General features: G+C 44.0%; 1 protein-coding gene across 2 annotated transcripts in view; it reads right to left on the reverse strand.

Moving 5' to 3' along the window:
* LOC124720267 (zinc finger protein 98-like) overlaps positions 1–22,977 on the reverse strand; it is a 103,567-nt gene that overhangs the window by 23,195 nt on the left and 57,395 nt on the right. For both annotated transcript variants that reach the window (XM_047245584.1, XM_047245585.1), the window contains one exon: positions 18,731–18,768. In XM_047245584.1, coding sequence (XP_047101540.1) covers positions 18,731–18,768 — 38 coding nt within the window. The remainder of the gene's footprint in view (positions 1–18,730; positions 18,769–22,977) is intronic.

The raw sequence follows: 22,977 nt of genomic DNA on the forward strand, positions 1-22,977 counted from the left end.
GCTCATGGATTCCATCAGCCATAGACAGCTCCCAAATCTGTTCATTAGACAAACAGAGCAGGCTCTTCGATCAGCAACATGGAAATCCGTCCACTGCCTCCCACACGCTTGAATAACTTCCCACTCAACCACAAGTGAGAGGTCAATCTCAGTGTGGGCAGTACCCAATATGACTGCAACAGTGGACCAATTGGTGTACAACACTGCCTGGAGCTGTGAGCGAAGGATCACCAACTTGATTCACATCTGAACACAGCAATTACTATATCTGTCCATACCAGAGTTGGCATGGTAGATACACAGACATATGCGAAATATAGGAGTTGAAGGTAAGGAAAATTGACAAAATTTAAAATAAGTCGCTTCTTATGAAAACATGTGTCAGCCCACAGTACTCTGATGTGCTACTGCTGCTACTATGAGAGCTACCACTGGATTCGGCGATCTAAGTGCTGCAAGTAACACAAAACGAATGATTCAATGCAGACAGTGGTTCTGTGCAGTGCACAGTTACTAAAGCGTATAAATGTGCCTGATAAATACACAAATGTGCACAAAATACAGGGTTTGATGCTAAATAACAACAACAATATTACAATTATAACTATAATGATAGTAGATGTCACGAAAATACACTTACATCAATTGATAAATAATTTGATCTCTTGTGACAAACAACAAATGATAAGGATGTCAAGTCATGCATCAGAAGTCCCTGTTGTGAGCCAGTTTAAGTATTAATGCTGACGCTGATGAACAGAGAAAATGAGCAAATAAGCTTCTAACTAACACTATGTGCTTTCCTTGCAGGAAAGGTGAAGTCGTTGTATCAGCAGGCATCTGGTGTCAACATAATGCTGTTCAATCAAACCTACTGTTTGAATACCAGTGGGTGTACGCATGTTAGTGTCAGTGTATTATCGAAAAGGGAGTTCTAATAAGTGGTTTTACTTGAAAACCATCAATTTAGTGATGACAAAGTAATATTCCCCCCTCCCCCCCCCCCCCAATGAACCATGGACCTTGCCGTTGGTGGGGAGGCTTGTGTGCCTCAGTGGTACAGATAGCCATACCATAGGTGCAACCACAACAGAGGGTTATCTGTTGAGAGGTCAGACAAACGTGTGGTTCCTGAAGAGGGGCAGCAGCCTTTTCAGTAATTGCAGTCTGAATGATTGACTGATCAGGCCTTGTAACATTAACCAGAATGGCATTGCTATGCTGGTACTGTGAATGGCTGAAAGCAAGGGGAAACTACAGTTGTAATTTTCCTGAGGGCATGCAGCTTTACTGTATGGTTAAATGATGATGGCGTCCTCTTGCGTAAAATATTCCAGAGGTAAAATAGTCCCCCATTCAGATCTCTGGGCGGGGACTATTCAGGTGGTGGTTGTTAGGATGTTTAAGGGGGACTAAAAAGCTATGGTCATCAGTCCCCCATTCCAAAAACAGGCGAGACATTAAGGCGCGGAGCAGATAAAACCCCGAGGGGAAGGATACTCCCCCCCAGGCCCTAAAAGAACAGAAATGCGGTAACGAATACGACAGACACGAAGAGGACAGATGAACACCAGACAAAAAAAAACAGAAGAAAAGAAGATGGCCGGAGACTGGTTGACTGACCACGACAACAAAAAAGGGAAAGAGTCAACCAACCGACTACACACTAAAATCTGCAACCAAATATGAGAGACTCGAGGACAAGAGACACGCAAAGGGAAAGGTGCAGGACCACTCTAAATGGAACCATAAAAAGGAGCAGCACGGATAAAATGTAAAACACTGTCAGCCATGGAGGCATCATCGCATAAAATCAAAGGCAAGGTGCCCAGGAGATTATAAGACTGCCGAAGGGTGCGCAGTCGGGGACACTCCAATAAAACGTGGGCGACTGTCAGCCGGGACCCACACCGACACGGGGGGGGGGATCCTCCCGACGCAAAAGATGGCCATGCGTCAGATATGTATGGCCGATGCGGAGCCGACACAGGATAACAGACTCCCCGCGAGAAGACCGCAGGGAGGAGCGCCACACATCGGTCGTCTCCTTGACAGCCCGCAGTTTATTGGGGGTGTCATGCCACGCCACTCAACAGACCACACCCCAAGCACCTTACGGCGCAACACCAGCTGCAGGTCGTGAGCTGTGAGGCCGATCTCCAAAGCTGGGGCGTCGATCGCCCCTTTGGCCAGCCTGTCAACACGTTCGTTCCCTGGGATGCCAACATGACCTGGCGTCCAAACCAAGACCACAGAACGACCAGAACGGGTAATGGCGGAAACAGACTCCTGAATAGAGGACACCAGAGGAGAAGAGGGATAGCAGCGGTCGATGGCCTGAAGGCTGCTCAGGGAGTCACTGCAGATGACGATGGACCTACCTGAGCAGAAACGCATATGCTCAAGAGCGCGCAAGATGGCCACCAGCTCTGCAGTAAAAATACTGCAGCCAGCCGGCAAGGAGCGTTGCTCAACATGGGCAGCGTGAGCAAAAGCGTAGGCAGTGCGACCATCAACCAGGGAACCATCAGTGTAGACAGGCTCACAGCCCGGAAATGATTCGAGGAGCGCAAGAAAACGGCGACGGAGGGCCACAGGCGGAACTGAGTCCTTAGGTCCCTGTGCCAAATCCAGACGGACGGACGGCCGGGACAAACACCAGGGAGGCGTTGGTGTACGGACCCGGAAGGGAGGCAGAAGAGGGAATGACCCCAGTTCTGACAGCAGGGACTGGACACGGACAGCTACGGAAAGCCCAGACCTAGGTCGCCGTTCGGGCAGATGGAGGACCATGGCAGGGAAAAGCAGGCGACGATTGGGATGGCCTGGCGAGCAATGCACGTGGATAGCATAGTCGGCGAGCAGACGATGGCGGCGAATCCACAGCGGGGGAACCCCGGCCTCCACCAGTAGACTATCCACGGGGCTGGTGCGAAAAGCGCCAGTTGCAAGCCAAACCCCACAGTGGTGTATGGGGTCTAACAACTTCAACACTGAGGGGGATGCAGACCCATAGGCCAGGCTCCCATAATCAAGCCGGGACTGCACAAGGGCTCTGTACAATCGCAGCAGCATGCAGCGATCGGCACCCCAAGACGTGTGGCTAAGGCAGCGGAGGGCGTTGAGGTGCCGCCAGCATTTTTGCTTCAGCTGAGTAACATGAGGAACCCATGTGAGCCGGGCATCAAACACGAGTCCCAAGAAGCGGCAAGTGTCCACCACGTCAAGCAGGTGGCCGTCGAGGTAACGTTCAGGATGAGGGTGGACCGTCCGACGCCTGCAGAAGTGCATAACTCGAGTCTTGGCTGCAGAGAACTGAAAACCATGAGTCAGAGCCCATGATGCTGCCTTGCGAACGGCGACTTGCAGCCTGCGTTCGGCGACTCCCGTAGTCGTGGAGCTAAATGAGATGCAGAAGTCATCGGCATACAAAGAAGGAGACACCGACAACCCCACGGCTGCAGCCAGGCCATTAATGGCCACTAGAAATCAGGAGACGCTCAACACCAAGCCCTGCGGGACCCCATTTTCCTGTATATAAGATGAACTAGAGGCGACACCGACTTGCACCCGGAAAGAGCGGCGCAATAAAAAGGTTTGAAGAAAAGCCGGGAGCCGACCACGAAGACCCCACTCATACAGCGTGGCGACGATGTGATGCCTCCATGTGGTGTCATACGTCTTCCGCAGATCGAAAAATACAGCAACGAGATGCTGACGTTGGGCAAAGGCCGTACGAATAGCAGATTCCAGCCGCACCAAATTGTCCGTGGCAGACCGGCCCCGACGGAAGCCACCCTAGGATGGAGCGAGGAGACCGCGCGACTCAAGGACCCAACACAAACGCCGCCCCACCATACGTTCGAGCAATTTGCACAAAACGTTGGTGAGGGTAATGGGACAATAGCTGTCCACTGCCAATGGGTCCGCACCGGGCTTCAAGATGGGGACAATAAAACCCTCTCGCCATTGCGACGGGAACACGCCCTCGCTCCAAATGCGGTTAACGATGGTGAGAATGTGTCGCTGGCAGTCCCTGGAGAGATGCTTCAGCATCTGTGCGTGGATGCAGTCCGGTCCTGGTGCTGTATCAGGGCAATCGGCGAGGGCAGCGAGGAATTCCCTCTCGCTGAAAGGAGCATTGTATTTTTCAGGACGATGCGTGCGGAACGATAACGGCGTCTGCTCGGCTCGCTCCTTGAGAGAGCGAAAGGCGGGGGGATAAGTTGCAGTTGCAGAGCTCTTAGCAAAGTGCGCAGCAAGGTGTTCAGCAATGGCGGCAGCGTCCGTGCAGACAGCGCCGTCCAAGGAGATCCCAGGGACACCCATAGGGGTCTGGTATCCATAAATCCGCCGGATCCGGGACCACACGAGCGAGGCGGAGACATTGGAGCCCAAGGATGAGACATACCTCTCCCAGCACTCCTGCATACGCCGTGCAATAAGACGACGGGCCAAGGCACGGAGCCTCTTAAAGGCGATGGGGGTCTCTAGAGACTGGTGCCGCCTATGACGCTGGAGAGCCCGCCGACGGTCGCGAATAGCCTCAGCAATCTCCGGCGACCACCAGGGTACAGCCTTCCTCCGAGGGAGGCCAGAAGAGCGGGGGATGGCAGCCTCGGCCGCCGAAATAATTGACGTGGTTAAGACGCGGACCACCTCGTCAATGTCACCCTGTGGGGGGGAGACTCAAAGGTTGCAGCAGAAGTAAAAGCCGCCCAGTCAGCCCTATGGAGAGCCCAGCGGGGCAGGCGCCCAGAAGAACGACACTGGGGTAGTGACAAATAGATGGGAAAATGGTCACTACCGCACAGGTCAGGGTGCACCCTCCAGTGGAGGGATGGGACAAGTCCGGGGCTGCAAAGACAGAGATCGATGGCCAAGAACGAGCCATGGGCAACACTGAAATGCGTGGGAGCACCGGTGTTCAAGAGGCTAAGGTCGAGCTGAGCCAACAAATGCTCCACGGCCCGACCGCGGTCATCAGAGACAGTCCCACCCCATAGAGGGTTGTGGGCATTGAAATCGCCCAGAAGCAGCATTGGTGGCGGAAATAACCGCCGCAGTTCCATTGGAGAATGGAAGCAGGAAGGGACTGGGAGGGCGTGAATGTGACTAAGAGGCAGACAGCGCTTCAGAGCCAACTGCCGCCACTGGGGGAGAGTCAGCTGAGTCCATAGGAGAGGCCCCCATGGGTTCTGTGAGGGTGAGATCTGCGGCAGAGGCGAGGATCTCCATCTCATCCCCGGAGCCAGGACTATGTACAGCAGGCGGTGCTGAAACCGCCGGAACGTCCTTCTTCTTGGACACATGCCGTTCCTTCTTCTCACGTCGGCCCTTAGGGTGAGAGGGCTGGGAGAGCTTCTCTGAAGGAGCGTCGGAGGCTGACGACGATGCAGAAGCCCTACGACCAGCAGTTGGTGGAACCTTCAGCCACTGGCTGACATCTGGCTGGGAAGGAGAAGAAACAAAGGAAGGGAGAGCCCCGAGGGACCCCTTCTGCGAGAGAGGAACCGGCGGAGGCAACGCCGGTGGAGAAGGAGGGGGAGGGATCGAGCCTCCCGGTTGTGGAGCAGATGTCACTCCCGAAGTAAGCGTGGGGGGAGCGACAGAAGAGGGTTTGCCCCCAACTGCTAAGGGGGCAACAGAGGAAGGCTTGCCCCCAGACACGAGGGGGGGCAGACAGAGATACACGGCCCCAAGGGCCCACTGAAGGCGGCACAGATGAGGCGACAACTGTCGCTCGCATGGGCGACGATAACGTGGCTGCAGCGTAAGATGTGCGAATGGAAGCAGGATACAACCTTTCATATTTCAGTTTTGCCTCTCGATAAGTAAGCCGGTCCAAGGTCTTAAATTCCATGATCTTCCGCTCCTTATGAAGAACGGGGCAATCCGGCGAGCATGGAGAGTGGTGCTCCCCACAGTTGACACATACAGGCGGAGGCGCACATGGAGAATCGGGATGAGAGGGGCGTCCGCAATCTCGACATGTAGCGCTGGATGGGCAACGGGAGGACATATGCCCAAACTTCCAGCACTGGAAGCACCGCATCGGGGGAGGGACGTATGGCTTCACATCGCAACGGTAAACCATCACCTTGACCTTCTCGGGCAAGACATCACCCTCGAAGGCCAAGATAAAGGCACCGGTGGCCACCCTGTTCGTCTTGGGCCCTCTATGTACACGACGGACAAAATGGACACCATGTCGTTCCAAGTCGCCTCTCAGCTCGTCATCGGATTGTAACAAGAGGTCACGATGGTAAATAATCTCCTGGACCATATTTAAGCTACTGTGGGGAGTGACGGTAACAGGGACGTCACCCAGCTTATCGCACAAGAGCAACGCTCGTGACTGGGCTGGGGAGGACGTCTTGAGGAGGATGGACCCATTCCTCATTTTAGACAACCCCACCACTTCCCCAAACTTATCCTCCAGGTGTTCCACAAAAAACAGAGGCTTCGTCATAAGAAAGGAGTCACCATCAGTCCTGCTGCAGACACGGTATTGCGGTACGTAAGGCTCCCGCTTGGCACTAGATCGGCGTCCCTCCCATGGCGCAGCCAATGAGGGGAACGACTGAGGGTCATATTGTGCAGCATCAAAGTCTACTCTACCACGCTTAGAGACGCTGGTGGCCGTGCGACCACCAGCTTGGTGTAATTTATTGCGCTTCATTGCGCCACATCCGCCCAGATGCCACCTACTCCGAACGAGGGCTCTCCCCAAGGGCGCCACCCAGTCGAAGCAATGGGTACCTGGCCGATATCCCATTGCCCGGAGTCCCCGTGCCCCAGACAAGATGGGCACATACTCCTTGGCATGCATGGGGAGGAAACAGCTCTAGCATCTGTACTGCGATCCCTGCGTGGTCAGGGGGCTACCACCAAGAGGGTACATGACGACCCCACCACAACGGACAGGCTACCGTGCTGGATTTCAGGTGCTGAAAGGGTCCACAGTTGTCGTAGGCGCTACGAAGAAGAGTGCGCACAAGGCGAGAAGGAGACAACCCAGAAGATGTTGGGCGTAGTCCCCCCCCCCACACGACAATAGGTAACATGCAAGATGGCGGAGCATGATGGACCAATAGAAAAACACCACGTAAGGTGTCCTTCCCCAAATGGCACGCACTAACAACGGAAATTTTGAAAAAAAGGAGGTCAAACCCAAGAGGGCACCATCACAGAAGGCCGAAACGTTTGAGACTCCTTTTAGTCGCCTCTTACGACAGGCAGGAATACCGTGGGCCTATTCTTACCCCCGAACCCGCAGGGGGGGGGGGGGGGGGGGGGACTATTCAGGAGGACGTTGTTATCAGGAGAAACAAGACTGGCGTTCTACATATTGGAGTGTGCAATGTTGTGCACATACGTTAGGTAATTTAAAAAGGGAAATGGATAGGTTAAAGCTAGATGTAGTGGGAAGTAGTGAAGTTCCGTGGCATGAGGAACAAGGCTTTGGGTCAGGTGAATACAGGGTTATAAATACAAAATCAAATAGGGGTACTGCAGGAGTAGGTTTAATAACGAATAAAAATAGCATCATGGATAAGTTACTACAAACAGCACAGTGAACACGTTGTTGTAGCCAAGATGACACGAAGCCCACACCTTCCACAGTAGTACAAGTTTATATGCTAACTAGCTCCGCAGATGAAGAGATTGAAGGAATGTATGATGAGATAAAAAAAAAAAAAATTATTCAGATAGTGAAGGGAGACGAAAATTAAATAGGCGTGGAGGACTGGAACTCGATAGTAGGAAAACGAAGAGAAGGAAGTGTAGTAGGTGAATATGGAATGGGGAAAAGGAATGAAAGAGGAAGCTGCCTGGTAGAATTTTGCACAGAGCATAACTTAATCATAGCTAACACTTGGTTTAAGAGTCATGAAAGAAGGTTGTATACTTGGAAGAGGCCTGGAGACTCTGGAAGCTTTCCGATTGATCATGTAATGGTAAGACAGAGATTTTCGAACTAGATTTTAAATTGTAAGACATTTCCAGGGGCAGATGTGGACTCTGACCACAATCTATTGGTTATGAACTGTACATTAAAACTGAAGAAACTGCAAAAAGGTGGGAATTTAAGGAGATGTGACCTGGATAAACTTGAAGAACCAGAGGTTGTATAGAGTTTCAGGGAGAGCATAAGGGAACAATTGACAGGAATGGGGGAAAGAAATACAGTAGAAGAAGAATGGGTAGATTTGAGAGATGGAATAGTGAAGGTAGCAGAGGATCAATTAGGTAAAGAGGCGAGGGCTGGTAGAAATCTTTGGGTAACAGAAGAGATATTGAATTTAACTGATGAAAGGAGAAAGTATAAAAATGTAGTAAATGGTGCAGGCAAGAAGGAATACAAATGTCTCAAAAATGAGATCGACAGGAAGTGCAAAATGGCTAAGCAGGGATGGCTAAAAGACAAATATAACAATGTAGATGCACATATCACTAGGGGTAAGATAGATACTGCCTACAGGAAAATTAAAGAGACCTTTGGAGAAAAGAGAACCACTTGTATGAATATCAAGAGCTTAGATGGAAACCGAGTTCTAAGCAAAGAAGGGAAAGCAGAAAGGTGGAAGGAGTATATAGAGGGTCTATACAAGGGCGATGTTCTTGAGGACGATATTATGGAAATGGAAGAGGATGTAGATGAAGATGAAATGGGAGATATGATACTATGAGAAGAATTTGATAGAGCACTGAAAGACTTAAGTCGAAACAATGCCCCAGGAGTAGACAACATTCCATTAGAACTACTGACAAAACTCTACCATCTGGTGAGCAAAATGTATGAGACAGGCGAAATACCCTCAGACTTCATGAAGAATATAATAATTCCAATCTCAAAGAAAGCAAGTGTTGATGACATGTGTGAAAATTACCAAACCGTCAGTTTAATAAGTCACAGCTGCAAAATACGAACACGAATTCCTTACAGACCAACGGAAAAACTGGTGGATGCCGACCTCGGGGAAAATATATTTGGATTCCGTTAATATGTTGGAACACGTGACGCAATACTGACACTACGACTTATCTTCAAAGACAGATTAAGGAAAGGCATTTGTAGACTTAGAGAAAGCATTTGACAATGTTGACTGGAATACTTTCTTTCAAATTCTGAAGATGGCAGGGGTCAAATACAGGGAGCAAAAGGCCATTTACAATTTGTACAGAAACCAGATTGCAGTTTTAAGAGTCGAGGGGCGTGAAAGGGAAGCAGTGGTTGGGAAGGGAGTGAGACAGCAAGCAGTAAAGGAAATTAAAGAAAAATTTGGAATAGGAATTAAAATCTATGGTGAAGAAATAAAAACTTTGAGGTTTGCCGACGAGACTGTAATTTTGTCAGAGACAGCAAAGAACCTGGAAGAGCAGTTGAACGGAACACACAGTGTCTTAAAAGGAGGCTATAAGACGAACAACAAAAGCAAAACGAGGATAATGGAATGTAGTCTAATTAAATCAGGTGATTCTGAGGGTTGAAATTAAAATTTAAAACAGTCTTGATCGCAATCTTGTTAGAATATTTTTTATTGGGGTATTTGTATGGAGTGTAGCTATGTATGGTTGTGAAATGTGGACGATAAATAGTTAGCACAAGAAAAGAATAGTAGCTTTCGAAATGTGGTGCTACAGGAGAAGGTTGAAGATTACATAGGTAGAATGCTACAGGAGAAGTTTGAAGATTAAATGGGTAGATCATGTAACTAATGAGAAGGTACTGAATAGAATTGGGGAGAAGATGAATTTGTGGCAGAACTTGACTAAGAGAAGGATCGGTTGGTAGGACATATTCTGAAGCATCAAGGGATCACCAATTTAGTACTGGAGGGCAGCATGGAGGGTGAAAATCGTAGAGGGAGACCAAGAGATGAGTACACTAAGCAGATTCAGAAGGATGTAGGTTGCAGTAGTTACTTGGAAATGATGAAGCTTGCACAGGATAGAGCAGCATGGAGAGCAGCATCAAACCACTCTCTGGGCTGAAGACAACAACAACAACAACAACAACAAAGATATTCTCCTTGGATTAATGACATTGAGCATGCAGTGTGTCAACGCAGATTTCAGCCTTGTTCCACAGACAAGTTTGCTCTCCCCTGATGTTACAAAGTGATCATAAAATCTCTGTAGGGGATTCAGTCGGTACAGTTAAAATATTTAACAACAGAGGGAGCACAGATCTACAAGAGCTGATTTTTAACATTTAATGAAATCCACTACAGGATGAGCTAGAGTGTTGGCAAAGATGGCAGTCGCATATTCTCCAATTCTACGACACACTGTGCAGAAATTTACTGTCGATAGCTTGCCAAACTCTCCACTCATTAGAAACTACCATAGCTCGACTCCATGATGCATTCTGTGCATTGACGTAAGTGTCAATGTATGATTCAACATTACCAGATGTGGGCACTGAATTACGATCGTTTTTAAGTTTGTTTATATGCCCAGCTGTAACTAATACTTTATAAAACCCCTCCATTTCAATGTAAATAAACAGTTACCACCATGACCAAGTGGACAAAACAGTCTCACCCCAAGGGTCTTTAAATGACTGGTCCTGCAATGATGAAGGTGTAAACCAGAAGAACGAGACGAATGGATCATTACTTCCTCATATTAGAAGTGCTTTGGTTATTGGGCTTCATGCTGCGGAAAATAATCAAATGTTTACACTGTTGACGTATCCTGCGGGAGTCCACTTAGAGCATGTATATATTTTTCAAAAATACTGTTTCAGTTAAAATATCAGCTACTGCAGGAGATTTTGCACGGAATTGAAGGACTAACAGGCAGTGATATTCCACCACCTGAAAAAGTAAAACAAAACAGCTCATTCTTATTTGGCAACATCTTTGTGGGAAATCAGGATATGTGCAGATATTTCTGCTTTGCTCGCCGCATGCAAGTCAATATATTTTATTTCAGTGAGACATACTTAAGCATCCAAAAGCTGTTTGTCTGGAATGCACCAACCTTGTAACTTTCGAACAGGCAATCTGAATTAAAGCATATTTTCGAAGCACATGTAGGAACAGAGATGTTACTCATTGAATTCGTTATATGTAAGGATTGCTGGAATAACTCTCAGCATAGCTTGCTGGTTACATATAAAACTAGTAAATTGAATGAGAGTCCATAGAAACAGAACTTTAACTAGATTCTTCAAAAAGGCAATGCACCAAAATGCGCATGTGTCAGTATATTTTACACTATGTACAAATTTGCAGATGTGTTGCATATTCTTTAAGAGGACGCAAAGCACGTGCGTTTGACCAAAAAATGGAGGCAATCAACACTAAATTAATGGAACTGAAGGTCTTGTTAAGAGAGGTGCTATAAATTTGAGGTGTTGAATGTTCATATACAGAAATATGAACTGTGTGTCAACGAGAAAACTAAAGGAGTCAGTATAAAACTAATGTATGTGTGAAATAACGATGTGATAGCTAAGGCACTTCATGCCCGTCACCACCAATTGTCTCAAAGTAAACCTAAGTTGTAAACTGTCTCAAAAATGGCGTAGTTCAAAAATGGTTCAAATGGTTCTGAGCCGTATGGGACTCAACATCTGAGGTCATCAGTCCCCTAAAACATAGAACTACTTAAACCCAACCTACCTAAGGACATCAGAAACATTCATGCCCGAGGCAGGATTCGAACCTGCGACTGTAGCGGTCGCACGGTTCCAGACTGAAGCACCTAGAAACTCTCGGCCACAACGGCCAGCAATGGCTTAGTTTACACCAACATGTTGATGAGAAAGTGTAATGTTAAAAACTGGAAATTTGACTGAAGTTACTTTGGTGAAAGTAAGGTCAACTGCAACAAGACCATTATCTCTCAGTAATATTTAAGCCAGTAACTGACAGGCTGAAAGAGCTGTCATGTACTATGGATTGAAGCAGAAACAGGAGGAGGAGGAGGAGGAGGAGGAGGAGGAGGAGGAGGCATGCTGAGTTAAGACAGAACATATGGGGTCATCAGGGCGAAACCATATTTCTTAGGAAAGCACACAATATGTTTAACCACGAAGGCAGTAAGAATTGTTAACAAAGAATTTGGAAGATTGCCTTGGCTGTTACAGTTAATAATTTTGAAAATGGCGAGTGTTAAAAATATACCCTGAAACTATAAAAACATGTGGTGCAATATTAAGCATGATCAACGCATGTAAAACCCCGAAAGGATGAATGGATATCTCATAGAGCGACAAATACAGGACTGTAACTACAGCAGCAGTAGCAGCTCCACATAGTGTAGGTAAAAGTCGAAGTTCAGCAAGAAAGACTAAACAATCTGCCTCTGAAGTATATAAATTATGGTAACTAAATGAAATCATAGCTCGATTACGCCTGTTTACAGCTTCAGTTAGGCAAGAGAATGCAGATTACATGAACAAAATGTTATCGATCTTACCTGAGCTTAGAAAAATATGCATCGTCGAGTAATTGTGGAGAGAGTTGTTCATGAGCTTTACAGACCTGCATGCAGAATATATCTGATAATACGAGGAATGGATTATGCATGGCAGGCTCATCTCTTAGATACACAGGACTACTTACAATCAAATAATGGTTTCAACTACATTCTCACAGTCACAGGCACACACGGTCACAGGCACAGAGGTTTCTGAATAATTGTTGCACACAGGACTAAATTGACTGCCCAACAGACTTGAGGCATATGATGGAAGTGAATTTTACGATAGGCATTTCAAAGCAGAATTGGAATGATGTGGGATAAATCACTATTCAACATTCTCTCATTTGGAAACTAATATTGCCAAATGGTTGAACTGGATAAATAGAAACCGAATGTGGAAGCAATTTAATCTTCAACGTACGTGCAAATGTCTGAACATCCAGCCACAAATCATTGCAAGTATAATCACATTATTCACCACAGAATTAAGAACAAACCTATTGATGTTACAAACGAATTATGGGAACGCTTTGAACCCAATATGTTCCTCATACAGCAGGTCATAAGATGTTGAGGGAACAGAGCATTGATGAAATGGCTTAGTTTCTCATCAAAGCACTACAGCTGGGTGAACACTCGCATTTTGCTATGTAATACGAAAAGCAAAGCTCAAACCATGCAGTAGTGTGATATGAGTGCTAGGAAACGTATCAACAAAGTTGGAGGTGGTATTCTCGAGAAGCAGCGATCGGAATTTTGTATCTCTGGATACAATTTCTGCGGAGTTGGAACAAAATTGAAATAGCACCTAGCTTATGGTGATAAGGGCTTTGATGCTTTGGACAATGTACGCAAAGAGCACACAATCGCCTACACTACAAACAAAGATCACCATATTGCACACCAAATACTCATTGATAAGGCTGCGCAGGTATGTCAAGGGACTGATATTCATGTAGGACAACCTATGTCTGCATATGTGATTGATAAGGCAATGTTTGGGTACTGGACTAACCTTCAAGCAAATACTGAATGCAGCTCACTGCATACTAAACAAGAAGAAAAACCTATGTGATGTTTAAAAAATTCGTGACAGCGGCAAAACGAGCCTAGAGGCAGAAAGAAGGAAGGAAAGGATGTGTTAAAAGGCATAGGTTGCTACCAATACCAAAGAGATCTGGTGGACCAATTCTGTTTATGATACCTCCATTTGCTGGGCTGTCAGCCACTGGTTTCATTAGCTAGGAGACCTGATATATTTCAAGCAGTACAGAACGTCCAAAAATGCGAAAAGTAATTACAAGCAGTTAAAAGGCATAATATGACCATGGAGGCCATCGCTATGGGTAAAGGCTTATATTTACAATACAGGAAATAACTTGGGTTGTACATTTAAGAAAAAGCCCACAGCAGTGGTACTGGAAAGAAGGATTAAAAACATAGATCCGCTTAAACTCATCAGAAAATTTAAAATCGCGATATTTTACAGCGTGTTTATGTAGGATACATGGCCTGAGACAGTGTGGAAACCCAAGAAACGTGGAACTGTCAATGTAGATGTTGTTCAGGGTATGTAGCGCTTTGTCATTTAAGGTCACATGAAAGATTGTGTTCTCATTTTACCAATAGGAACCAGCTGTTGTACAATGTTTGACACTACCATAACTTCAGTTCATACCTCTGAGGATATTTCTGCATGGTATTTTTCCAGAAAATTGCATAAAAACAAGCAGTATGCAAGTCTCCACATCATTTGAGGCTGCAATGTAATTACGTACACTCAAATGCTAATTGGTCTAAATTGAATGCAAACTACTTTCCTCCAATAGATGAGCAGGGAGTAGTGATGTACAGAATCAACTGGTCTGGAAACACACGAAAGCATAGCTAACGTCACTGAATTAATAATAAATTGCGTCTAGAGAATGGGGAAGTTGTGGCAATACCTCCTGGCTCTTGCGACATTGTCAATTCATATGTACACTTGAAACGTTTAGTTGAAGGATTTGAGGTACATGTAAACGTTAATATGTTTAAATCAGAGATAAAAATGAAACTCATTGCGGACTTCAGTCACAAATATTCAATAGGATGGCTACTACATTTCTCAAAGGGTCAAGTGATGGTGTATAATACTGATAAAAATTTTGAGTTAATCAACTGGTGGCCATACTGTCAGTAAGTACAATTCGTGTAGAGCATAATATTGCAACGAATTTTGTGCCTTGATGACAGGTTAGTCCATACTACTTATCCATTTTTTCCTACAATGGGTCCTGCTTATAAAAGTGAAGAAAATGAAGTCCACAATAAACATGGGCTGCTACATGAAGCCAAGGTGGCGAAGGGTTCACAACCATCATTAATGTGGCAGGTACCGTGAAGTTAGGCTGCCGAAGCAAAAGTCAAAAGTGAACTCCGGGAGGTAACAGAAGAATGGCATGTCCCTTACTGGCAGGAAAGGGAGTCTTCAAATATGAGGGAATAGTATGAGTGGCCACACATGAGAGAGATACAACATGCCTATCCACTGAGGAGGACATCATGCCAGTATATCTAGTAGTTCAGTATCTTCTGCACAGACACTCAACTGGGCTAGTGAAAAAGCCACCAGTGGCGAAACGTATTCCGTGGTGGTGGAGTGTGTTAAGACACCATATGATGGACAGAGGTACAGAGGAATAAACTAAACACCCACACTCTAGTTATGAATGGACATGGGATAAAGAAAACGGAGCAGGGTGGTCTCATCAACTCACCTGGAAGTACCACTTAGGAGATGTAAGACACTGAGGAACTAGGTACTACGTAGAGCTTAGTAAGAATACATGGGAGGACCAAGGAAGTTTCGTATCAGACATGAGCCCCAGGAATTTTCTAGTTTCGGCGAATGGAAGAACAAAAGGCGCAAGATGTAGGATGGTGTAAGAAACTCATTTCACCGAGAAATATTCATACAAAAGGTTTTGGAAGTGGATAGTGAAAGCCACTGCACAAGCTTCATGAGAAAAGACGATAGGAACGACGCTGAAGACGCTGCTCAAGGAGACAAGTTGATGTAGAACTGCAACAGATTGTAAAATCCTTGAAAAAAAGGGAGGTGAGATGGCTGGTGGGAGAATCCATAATATGGTTAATGGGGATAGCAAAGACAATGATACTCAGATAAATGTGTCCGACAAAGCCAAACCATATAAACAGATGTATAAGGATGATGGTTCAAAATGTGGAGAGCACATCTCCACAAGCGAATCACATTCCTGCACACCTCAGTCCGCCAGGGACCAGGACATGCTACAGTAAACTTGAAGTGCATGGAATTGAACAGTCTGCAACGGAAGGATAACGTTTGGAAGATGCTTTACTTGGTCATCACAGCTATGTGAAGGTCGTGAGGGAGGAGTAAAGAAACCTTAGAAGCCTTAGAAACCTGCCAACTAGGTTTGCACTCAGGTGGGGTAGAAGTCGGAAAATGGATAGCACACAGAAAGTGATCACTTGAGTATGTGTCAGAGGGAGTGGGCCATTCAAGATGACGGGTGAGCTGGACAGTGCAGAATGAGAGGACCAAATGGTAATAAATGTGAATGGAATCTGAAAGAAACATGGGTGCTCCAGTGCTAAGAGGGATGATTCAGAAGGTCAGCTAAGAGGTAACCTCTTGGACGGTGTTCCGGGAGCCTCAAAGCAGATGGTGGGAACTGAAGTCACGAAGTAGCAAAAATGAGTGAAGGAGCTGACCAATGAGCTGGAGTAAGTCTGACTTCGTAACAGCAAATAACAGAGGGATGTAGATGTTACAAAGAGAAAAGGTGAAATGAAGGAGGAAAAAGCAGACTGCAACAGCTACCCAACGAGTGTTCAGTGAGATGGATGACCAGCATGGCTCCATGAGGTGGAATGCAGTCCTTGGGGGAAAGGTCACAGAGTCCCAGAACGAAATATGAGAGGTCAAAGGGGTTGTGAGGACAATTTTTTTCTTGGAAGCAGAAAACAAGCGAACACTGCAATTCCAAGAGCAGCTGTAATTCCTCCTTGTTGGGTCTAGTACCACAAATGTGCCATTGGAGAAGAGTCATAATGGGGATTGGGGAGGAGGGAACAAATGACAGTCACCTTGCGGTTGCCGAGTACCAGCCTTCAAAAATTCACTGCTACAGGGGCAGAGGCTGGAGAATCCTGTTCATGAGATCTACAAACATTTTGTCATTCTCCTTGGGTCAGCCTGTGAATTCCATGGCAGAAAATCGGTAGGCAGTGGGCACCAGCAAAATGGAGGTCAGCTGGGTGAGGGTATGTGTGCCAAGAGCACTGAAGGGGATCTCTAAGTCAGGGAAGGAGAAAACCGTTCATTTTTGTTTGATTTCTTAGAACTTTCTAGTTGGCAGATGAAGACTACGTTTTTATCTGTAGAAAGTATTTGTGGGAGTACTGCTTTTGTCCTATCAGCCTGATAGTTGTGTAGCAGGTGATTTCGTCATCAGGGGCAAGGATTTGATGGCTTGTTGTGCAGCTGCAGGAGGAGAAGGAGATGCTACTGTGACCTGAGTGATTGCACTACTGCAATACTGAACTTGAAGTTGCAAGTCTGGGTGGGCATATTCTCCATTATTCATGGCATAGCAAAAATGATACTGTAAATGCCAGATGGTAAAATGCAAGGATCTTGACTAGCAAACAACTATGAGTGACAAGGTGGAGTTTGATGTCCTTCACTCAGATCTCCTGGATGGCTCACTCATTAAGACACATGGGACATTCATGGGATTACAACTGATACAGCAGAGAGGAGGCAAACAGCTGCCCTCATGAGCATCTCTGCCAAGAGCAACACATTTGGCCATGTTTTGACAGGATATGTGTTTTATTATAATGTTGAACTCATTTTGTTTGTAATGTATGGTTGGACCATGATGACTTCATAGTCTGCCTTAATCTTTGAGGCAAACACTACTTGAGCAAATGGTAGAAAAAGAGTGCATGTGGGCTTTAAGTTTGCATCAATCTTTTTCATTACTCAATGGGCCACAGTGATGCCATGATTAGAGGGAAGTGTGGATTTCTCTCTCAGTGAGGCCATCTAACATCAGAAGGTAAAGAACACCATGTGAAGAATTTAGTGAACAATGGTCCTCAACACAAACAGGATAACTCTGGAGGAGTGATGCTGTAAGCAGTTGTAGGGCCTGAAAATCACAATACGTCTTCAGAAGCAAAGTTGTATTATATAAATGACAAAATAATGTCACAGGGCCTGCAACTGCAACAACACCTTTCAGAATAATGCAAGCATTAACCGTAGAAAAGACTGACCACCTCCGGTACGTGATACCATGAGGAATTGATGTACAGCTCGTATGGCCTTGAAATCATTACCCTCATTTAATAGACACACTCTAAGACATTGATTGAGCCACTGCAAAAAAACCCCATGATTGCCAACATCTCCAATGGCATGCTCCTTCCAATTGGGTGTCCCTTCAGAGGGGGATTCACACACCGTAAATGACTGTTCGCACCTCCCGAACTCCTGACAGAGGGACCAACTGGCATTTGGGAAAGTAACAGTCACCACTCTCTGGGCCTGGCCTGTATCAGAGGGTATGTGTGAACCCTACTGTTGACCCAGAGCTAGGAATTATACATTACCTTGTCACCTGTAATGTGTCTAATGAATGAGCCAGCCTTCAGGATCACACCAGGATGATGGAGGAACAAAGAGAATGAGGCTTTACCAGTTAAGTCTTCGCTACCTTACTGAAACTGGCACCAGCTACTCACAATTCTTCTTGATAATGGCCTGTAAACTGTCACCACTACAAGCTTGTGTGTTTCCTGAGCACCACTGTGGCACAGCATTGAAAGAGTTCTCCAACACTATATTCATTGATCTGAAAGGCTGGGAATCAGCTCCAATTTTTTGATTTATAGCCACTCACCCTTCCTTGTTCTACTGCAGTATGACATTAGCTTGTGGCTATCAAGATGAATTTGTTGAATGTCAGTGATTTTCAAGTGATGTTCTGGATTAAGCACAATACAGCTGCTGATATACCACCTGAACCTTTGTCTTCCTGTACAGATATTAGACATGAGCTCTATTTATCTAGGAACAGTCACATAATGGTTGTTGCACAGAACAGCATTACTGACAATACTGCCTTGTAATGTTGGTGCTTATTGGTAATTCTGAATAATTAAAGTAGTGCATTTTATTTCTGAAGTACTCTCACAATAAATAATAATTAATATTTCTCAAAAAGTTCTGCAGTGAATTATGAAAACTTACCTTGCACTATCAGATGCATATCTTGTTGAGGCTTCCACCTGAAACATTTCAAGAAATGGCCAGTGATTTACAACTGATGGGACAGTAACTAAATAGATTTATATTAACACCCACCAACATGTGATTGGTCCACCAAATGCTGTAAGTGAAGCTTGAAAATATCATTAAAGAGGACATGATAAACTGTTGCAGTTAATGAAACAGAATATTAGTCAGAATTCACTTTCCATTTTCTCAATTTGTCTTCAGTACTGTAAATAACTACACAAGCTAGTAATTTGGTTGTAGCCATACTTCCTACTAGATACTTCACATTTTTAACCTGTCATGCACTTCCACCTTGTGTAAAATTTTCGTTCACCTTTTTTTATTTTGAAAACTGCCATTCACTGACAGAAGAATCGATTATCATAAATGAAACATTTGGGCCTTTGTGCTCTGGGCAGCCCAGATGAACTTGCAGAGGTGAGGAGCGACTTCTAAACCCATCCTTAAGTTCACATCCAGAACTACATACAGACCTGAACCATTAAATACACAAACATTAATAAATATTGGGAAACTCAAAATACTTTCAGACACTATAAATGTATAACAAAATTGGTATTACAAAACAGCACATTCACAGATGAAGAAAATACCACATTCAGAGAACTGTAGATTTTTACAGAGAACACAGGGAAGAAATTCGCGAAACTATCCCAGAACTAGGCTCTGCATTCATAAACGTCAAATCTATGTTGCAATCAGTACCAAATTTTTCCATTACCTCCAGAAAGACTCACCCCCTGAAATAATCCAATATTTAGATGAGAGGTACACAATAATTGATGCACATTCATCAATAAATCAAGTTAACAAGAACAATGCAGAAAGCAAAACAGTCCTGAGAACTATGTTGAGAAGCATCTGTTGAAGTTCCAGAGGAAAACATAAGAATTTTATTAAATTTTTATCCTCAGATTGGTACAGAATGGAGATGAGAACACTTTCTGCCTAAACTGCTATTAATTAAATGTATTCACAACTGGAATTTTGACTTATGCCATTCTCAGGTGACAGCTTACTATGAACTATGTCGAAGTTATTACATGTCATGCCTAGTCATTGGGGAGTGTATATAAAGATGTGCAGTATGATATGACCGACAGAAATTAGTACATTAAGTACTAACATTGTCTGGACATACAGATTATGAAGACTCCAGTCTTGTAATGACTATGGAATTTGCAAACACAGTTAACTCAAGGAAAGTACTACCTCAAAAGGAATTATAAAGGTTTCAGACATCACACTGACTTACCACTTGAGAATTGTACAGCTGCCAAATTAATTTTGAATAAATATGTACCATAACAGTCCAGGGAGGAAATGTTTTCATTTATAAATGTCTGCCTGACTGTGGATGTAAGAAAAAAGGACAAATGGTAAGAAAAAGACAGTTAGCTAAATTGTTGGCAGATAACCATCCGTGCCACCCCACATATATATCACTAAATCACTAAAAATATATGCAATCAACACTAATATGATTTGAGAACATCACATAGCTTATGTGCCAATAACAAAGCACAATTCCAAGAACTTAATAAATTTCATAGTCAGATATAGATACCTGTTGAAATTTACCATTACCACTGATTAATAATAGTGGTTCCTGGCCTAGATTAACTAATAATCATGTTCACAGAAGATTAAAAGAAATTCCATGAAAGGTTCAAGGAGAAAACAACAGCAGAAATTCTAAAATACAAGATATATCAGGGATGGCTTAGGACAGGAAGGTCCTGTGATGGGCAGATTGATGAAGGACTAAAGTGGCAAAATACTATTGGAATACATTTGTAAAATTTTAGAAGGCTTATGACTATAAAGCACGACTGCTTTTATTCAAAATTCTTAAAAAATCTGACATGCAGAATACAACATGAGTCCTTTTAAAAGAACTTCAGCCTCATTTGATATAAGAACAGACTTTAGCCAAGGCAATGGACTAACTCCATTCTTCTTTCAGACCATATAGGAAAATGAACATTGAACAGATGGAGCACTTGTCAGAACATAATACCAGAAGTTGAATACTACTTGGTTAGAAAATTGATGTCAAAATTGTCTGTTATACTTTTGTAGATAATTTAGCAATACTGATGGTGTAGAGAAGGTACAAAACAGAGAGAAAGAAAAACAGTACGAAAAGCATGACTACTCATCTCCTCTGATAAGAAGCAGTAATGGGGAACAGCAATACTGCAAAATCCCACTCAAATACTGAGTATGAGAGTATCAGGGGAAGACAAATTTAAGGATCTATGATAACTCATATAGCCAAATGGTGGAGAAAATGGAGCCACAAGAGGAAGACTATGGAAGATGGACTTTCCATTACAGTAAACAGATGTTCATAGTAAAAATTCATTCTCCAAAACTGCAGAACCTCTGACTCACAAGGCAGTCATTTGGCCAGAATACACATCTGCATCATAAACACTGATTTCAGATTTAACAAATGATAATGAAAATTACGAAAAAAGAAAAGATATTAGGAAACAGAACACCAGTACAAACATTTAAATTCAGAAACAATAGACAAGTATACATAAATATGTAGGAAAATAACTGAGGCCAAAATTTGGCAAAGAAGGGTAATGAGTCTTAGCATACTGAAAAGAAAAACTGTGCAGCAGCACTGAATCTTTTTTTATTAAAAAAACTCATTGGCTTACAGAAGTGCACAAAGACCTACAAGACACTTGTATAAATAAGCAAGAAATTGAAAACCAAACCAAATACAGAAACCGAATTGAGTTGATAAATTCTCCACAACAAAATAATTCCAAAAAGACAAGATAGAAACTATACATCAGGTGAGTGGAGAGAAATACGTGTACAGATGAAGGAGTAGCATAAAGAAATGTAAAACCTTAGCTGGCCTGTAACTGCGCAGAACAAAAAAATTTGTTTCTCATTTGTAATACCTTCGCAGTACAGCATAGTGGTGGTGCTGTATGTACTGCAAATGAACTACAGCAAGGAGGTCAAAAAGTCTCTGCAAATATGCAGATAACAGTATTTGGAGTGTTTTGTTAGGTTACAGCAGTGCTCAGAAGTATTTTTCAGTTGTGTTGTTATGCTGTCAGTACTGCTTGCATGCAGTCACAGAAGAGCAATGCATGTAAGTGTCACTTCATCAAGCGCTTCATGCTGCTGTGGTTACGTATCTAGTAAATGAGGAAAATCATACAACAATGTAAGTATATATTCTTTTAGCTCAAAAGTATGTAACTTGCCTTGATGGCATGGTATTCATTAACCACTATAACTCAGGTATTCACTCAGTGATTGTTTACTTGTAGAGAACTAGAAGTATAACAAAATGGAACACTTGCTTGATGTGAAACAAACTGTTTGGCATGTCTTCAAGACTGGGAGGTAACAGTCTAGCACTGCTACAGAGTATGGCATATTGCAACAACTAACAAGTGTGCAAAGTCAATGGCATGAACAGCAAGTAACAGTAACCAATAAGCTAAGGTCCGAGCATCCTTGATGAAGAGCGAGGATGAAAGACATTGATTTATTTATTTATTTTATTTCATTGGTCCCTCTGTGGGAATTTGGGAGATATGACCTAAGGTGAGAACAATCACTTAAGGTGAGTGAGCCTCTTTGAGGGACTTCCAGTCAAAAGAGCGTGCTGTCAGAGACACTGGCAATCATGGTAGATTTTTTCGCAGAGTAACCCACCACCTTGAAATTTAAGGTGGGTCCGATGCTTATGAATCTAACAGCAAAGACTTCTCATTGTTACAATCTTATTGGTATACAGTTGCTATGCTTTTTTAAAAAATAATATGAAGAAAATAATATATAAAGTTTTCTCTTAGGTTACAGCAAATGCAATGCTTAACAATTGTTAAAATGGTTCAAATGGCTCTGAGCACTATGGAACTTAACATCTGAGGTCATCAGTCCCCTAGAACTAATTAAACCTAAACAACCTAAGGATACTCAACAAATTCATGTCCAAGGCAGGATTTGAACCTGTGACTGTAGGAGTCGTGAGGTTCCAGACTGAAGCATCTAGATCTACTCTTAAAGTGGTTCCATATAATTTGTTACTACCTAGTTGATGAGAATATAATTTATATAATGCACATGTCAAAGAAAAATAAATGAAAAGAATATGTAATAGAATGAGTGCAGCGAAAGAAAATGCTGTATTTGGAAGTGTAATATAGTCAAAGTAG

This window comes from Schistocerca piceifrons, chromosome 11 (genome assembly GCF_021461385.2).
Source record: "Schistocerca piceifrons isolate TAMUIC-IGC-003096 chromosome 11, iqSchPice1.1, whole genome shotgun sequence".
Lineage (NCBI taxonomy): Eukaryota > Metazoa > Arthropoda > Insecta > Orthoptera > Acrididae > Schistocerca > Schistocerca piceifrons.